This window comes from Thamnophis elegans, chromosome Z (assembly GCF_009769535.1).
Source record: "Thamnophis elegans isolate rThaEle1 chromosome Z, rThaEle1.pri, whole genome shotgun sequence".
Lineage (NCBI taxonomy): Eukaryota > Metazoa > Chordata > Lepidosauria > Squamata > Colubridae > Thamnophis > Thamnophis elegans.
In genome coordinates, this window is record NC_045558.1 from 101,468,835 (window position 1) to 101,474,202 (window position 5,368).

Below are 5,368 nucleotides of genomic sequence, written 5' to 3' on the forward strand. Positions count from 1 at the left end.
CTGGCTCAAAAAGGATTACTAGCAATCCAGAGTATACAGTATGGTGCAGCCCTTCCACATTCAGTTTCTGAGCAGAAATCTGCATATTTCTATCCAAATTAAAAAAACAAGTACAAATAAGATTTTTTTTTCAATGCTTATATTATTTTCCTTGCACAACATGTATTGTAATTGCAATTTGCAAAAAAATTGCACATCATGTCTGAAACAAAAAAAATGTTCTAGGATCAGATCTTAAATCAAATCTGATCTATCCTGGTTGTGAGTCAGTACTGTGAGCAAAAGTTAAATCACTTTTTACACAGCTGGAAATCAAGAATGGTATTAACATAAGTGAAAGATAGCCTCAATTCATGTGCATGAACTAGTTTGCCATCTGCTGTAGTAAGAATGCAAAAAACAAAACAAAACAAAACAAAATACACATCCTTAATTGCTGAATTTGCCCTGGGGCAATCAGAAACTGAGTCCTAACCCACAACTTTAGTACATACTTTCTTTGCAAGGATACTTTAAAGGCATAGTGAAGTAGGGAAAAAGGCTTGGAGGACTGAGAGAACATACATTTTTAAAGTGTGTGTACAGAAAAAGTGCTAGCCATTTCTACTTAATCAACACAAAACAGATTTTCTCCCTTGTACTAAGGAAATCCTCTTATTTCTGTGGAATTAAAGAAACATCCAATCATAAGAAAGTGTTCTAGATATTAACAGAACAGCACATTAATTATGAGAAAATATGATACTTCCATCCTGCTCTACACCCAATATTCAGTTGTCTTTTCTCAGTGGCCTGAAAAAAATCATTTTTCAGTTCCTTCAATTTTCTCTATCTTCTCATTCTTTTTTCTCCTATGAAAAGGAAATGGTCATATCTCCTAGAGAGACTAGATGCTTTGTGTTTGGTTGAAAATATAAACAATTTTAGAACATCTATTTTTAATAGATAATCTAAACAAAACACTAGCACCAAAGGCATATAGAAATGTATGTTTCAGTTGGGACTTCTGGAAACTTTAAAGGTTGAATTATGGTATTCCATATTATGGTAATTTACAAGTGTCACCAACTGCCAAAAAAAAGCTAAAGTACTTTTACAGCCACCTGTATCAATAATTAAGGATATGGTCTAAGATCTCTGCTTTTGGAACAGAGTGAGGTAGCTGTCTGAGATGCAAGCCAAGAATTCTACTCATGATCCTCCCCAAAAATCCCCCATGGAAACTGAAGTATGGTTGACATTTCCATGTTACCTACTAAACTGGAACCAAATGTGGGGTTCCACTATGACCCTTTGTATGTTTTTGTGATTTTTGTATATAGCAAAAACATGAAACCTAACATTCAAATGGAAGGAGGCAAGGACTACATCCCTCCATTTGTAACTGTCTCAAGATGCCACTTACCCAACCCACCTCCTTAACCAGGTTACTGTTGTAACCTCCTTACAACAGTATCTTCCTATATTCCCTAAACAAAAGTACAATATGAAGTCCCACCCAAAGCTGCTAAAGGCCTGGACTTTCCAAACTGTCCCAACAATATCGCTCTTTCCTCCTACAAAATAAATAACATTGCATCTAAGGACAGACTAACGTTCATGTCACAGGACGGATTGATCCTATAGCCATGAATAGGAAGTTACAGACCCAGGATTGACCATTATAGAAAGATGGGAAGGGCTGGACATCTTGAGAAAAGATGAAAAGAAAAAGGCTCAATTGGACTGAGGAGTAGCACTTGAAGTGCTTCCCTCAGATTCCCGTTTGATTTTAGCAGGAGGATCTTGTCCAGTTTTAGCCTCTCCTTCAGCTTCTTCCTTGGCACCATCGTGTGTCTTCATATGCTTGCTTAGATGGTCACTTCTCATGAAGACTCGATTGCAAACAGGGCAGGTGAATTTTTTGGATCCTGTATGCGTCTGAAGGTGCCTTTGCAATTCATCGGAGCGGGTGAAGCGCTTTCCACAGAACAACCAATTGCAGACAAAGGGACGGTCACCACTGTGCCATCTCAAGTGAGCCTTCAAATGGGATGTCTTCGCATATGCCTTGCCACAACCAGGAATATGACAGTTGTGCAGATGCTTCTTTTTGGAATTATCAGGGCACTGGCCCACCCTTTCAGCTTCTTGACAGTTAGGACATCGACAAGCAGCTTGGCCAGAGCTCCGGGTCACTGAACGTCGTGAGCTTTTTGGTCTTCCGCTACTATCCCCAGCTTGCTCCAATGGGTGAGGCTCTTGAGTAGAATCCAGGGATTTAATAACTTCTTGGTTCATAAGGTGTGGTGCTGAAGGCAGCAGGTGATGAGGTGGACCACAGAGTTGATGTTCTGCAGAACCATAGCCACCCAAGGCTGGCTGAAGCCCACTTGTGTGGCCTGGTGGTTGGAGACCACTTTGAAGATCCATCCAGCTAGATCCAGCATGGAGATCCCACCATGGATTGACATTATTGTCATCGGTGGCATTGCCTGAATGTGTAGGTCTAAACCAAGGTTCATAATGCTGAGACATATCCGGTGATGCTTGTAAAAGCTTAGCGTATGACCCGGGTGGCAGCTGGCTTTCGCTGTCCAGATCTACCCTTGAAGATCCATGCAGCTCGTAACCACTGTTACCTGAGTATTCCGTTTCAGGTGCAGCCAAAGGCAAGTGCTGGAGTTCTGTAGGTTGCAGAGGAGATGGAAAATCTCCCCCACTTTCTGGGCTGGTATGAGGTTGATATGTCTGCAGAGGCTGCAGCTCCAAGTGGCTTGGAGAAGAACAAGGTGTCTCTGAGCACTGGTTGCCAAGAGAACCACAGACGGCTGTGAGCATTGCAGAACTCCCGTGGTGAGTAGGTTCTTAGACACACCTAGACGTAAAAGAGGGAAGAGGGAAGAAAGAGAAGTAAGACATCATCACTCACAGTACCAATGCATTAAAATTAACTCTCGTTTAGTTAGCACAACCCCAACTTTCTGGTTTGGTCTCCAACCCAAGTGTTTTGACAAAATGGAAAAATATATATGCCTAAAATGTAATGGAAATTCCTTGTCCTAATGAATTTCAAGTTCATGGGAGTAATTTTGTGACTAAATTGTGTTAACACTTCTTGCTAATAATTATTTTCCTAAAAAAAAAGCTCTGAATTCAAAACACATTGGGAGTTTGAGGAGTTTCTAATAAAAACTGATTTGTATTATTGTGTTTAAAAGCTTGACCTATGTTCATTGTTCTGACGCATCTTTGAAGGTAGGCCTCATGCTGTCTGACAATTATTGAATAATAGTTTGATGTTTTAATTTGCACTGTTTGGAGAATTTGTACAAAGAAATAAATAACAGTTGAACCAAGAATTTTCTTTTTAAATCTCCTCCAGTATTAACTCACTAGACAAACAAATGCAATTTTTAAAACTTTCCTCTTACATGAAAAAACAAATACATTGGTGAACAAGATGAATCTTTAAACAAACTCTATTGACATTATTAAAGAACTTGCTGTTTACAATTACTACTGAAAACTAGAGACATTAGGCAAGAAAAAAGCCAGTATTTAAATATGCGATATAAATATGTCATTCGAAGAACGTATGGAAGAAATCCCAAACCCAAAGATGATTATCCTATAATGTTGAAATCTCTTGAGTACATATACTGTAAAGAATATGTAGGCTCTCTACTGAGAAATATGACTGTATTTCCCAATATTTGCTACACTCACATGGATTAAAGTACGTGGTTTTCTCACTCCAGTCTTTCAAAGCCAGCAACGCCAAACTAGTAATTTCCTTCAAATAACTCTGATATGAACACCTGCCGTAATATCCAAGGTCCCCTGAAAGACCAATGGTTCGCAAGAGGCACTTCATACCATGATACTTCTAATCAAGTTAGATATATATTTTCATGGTAGTTATCTTATATTTATCTTTAAAGGGGAAAAAACAAGCACTGTGGTAGAGGTTGTTGCGGTGGGAGTAAGGGGTGGAGAAAAGACTTAAACATAGTTTACTCCCTTTTCCTTCTTTAAAAGCCTCTCTCAGAAACAGACCCTCTAATCGTCAGCTTCAGAGAACAGATAACAATAATTATATCATCTGTATGCAGTTTAGCTGCACAATTCTCACTTCAGCCCAGAGGAAGGAGACGGCTTGCCAAATACCTAGAATACAAAATACTCAGCCTGTATTTTTCCAGAGGGAGGGAAGGAAGAGGGAGGAAGGACCAATGATGATCTGAATTGTTGAATTATCTTTGCCTTTCAAATATGTTTCAAATGTAAATATAGAAGACGTACTTAAAAATAATGCAATCTCTCTCTGTCTCTCTCTCCCCCCACTCTCTCACACACACAGCGTGACTGCTCAATATAGAAAGTTTACTCCTATCAGGTTTCAACCAATTACTCTGGCTAGTCCAGAAGACAGATAAAATCAGAAGTGATGGAACATCGCAAAGAATGCCTATCCCTTTCTCCAGAATAGCTTGCTCTGACTCACTGTGTGTCTGTGTGAGAGAATTACGCTTCCTGTATTTGCACACACCTCAGAAATCTCTTACTTCTATCTATGCCAGATCAGCTTTTCCCAATTTGGTGCTCTCCAGATGTATTAGTTTACAACTTTTATGAAGAATGATGGGATTCGTAGTTAGGACTTCCCTCAGGTTGGGAAGGTCTAATCAGAGAAGAAACTGTTCCGATTTAACACTCTTCCACTCCTCCCTTTTTAGAGCAAATGAAGTTGTTACCATAACTGGCTAATCTTCCTCCTAAATTATTCCTTGTGCAAACAACCTGCTTGTGCAAGCAATGAACAATCACATTCTTTTTGATGCTCAGAAATATCAAAGGTAACTTTCTTCTTGTCTCAATCAAGGAGACAACACAGACAACAACAGAAGGGAAAGTAAAATGTCTTAATAGTTTACTCCAGAGTCCTAATAATACATGGTTATTGGAAACACTAATTTTGATTTGCTTTTATTGTAAATCTTTATATATATATATATATATATATATATATATATATATATATATATATATATATATATATATATATATATATATATATATATATATATAAATATATATATAAAGTCACAACCCCTGGTATGCCCCAATTATGGGAGGAAGCTAACTGCTTCCATTCTCTGTCAATCGGCTCGTCACCAAAGTCCATCACGACAGAAACCCAATATTTTTACTGCTGCCTTTGTTATATTTGTGTTTTTTATTTGTGCTGATAAATAAATAAAGGGAGACTAGTATAGATCTATTTCAAGCTATTTAGCTCTCATCAGCTAGCCATACCCTTACCCAGGTTCGAATCCCAGTAAGGGTATGGCTAGCTGATGAGAGCTAAATAGCTTGAAATAGATCT

At 38.4% G+C, this 5,368-nt stretch overlaps 1 protein-coding gene across 1 annotated transcript; it reads right to left on the minus strand.

The window, feature by feature from the left end:
* Positions 1 to 1,716: 1,716 nt before the first annotated feature.
* On the minus strand, positions 1,717 to 2,820 carry SP6 (Sp6 transcription factor). The gene has a single exon (XM_032234504.1). The coding sequence runs from the start codon at positions 2,818 to 2,820 to the stop codon at positions 1,717 to 1,719; it is 1,104 nt and encodes a 367-aa protein (XP_032090395.1).
* Positions 2,821 to 5,368: the final 2,548 nt, after the last annotated feature.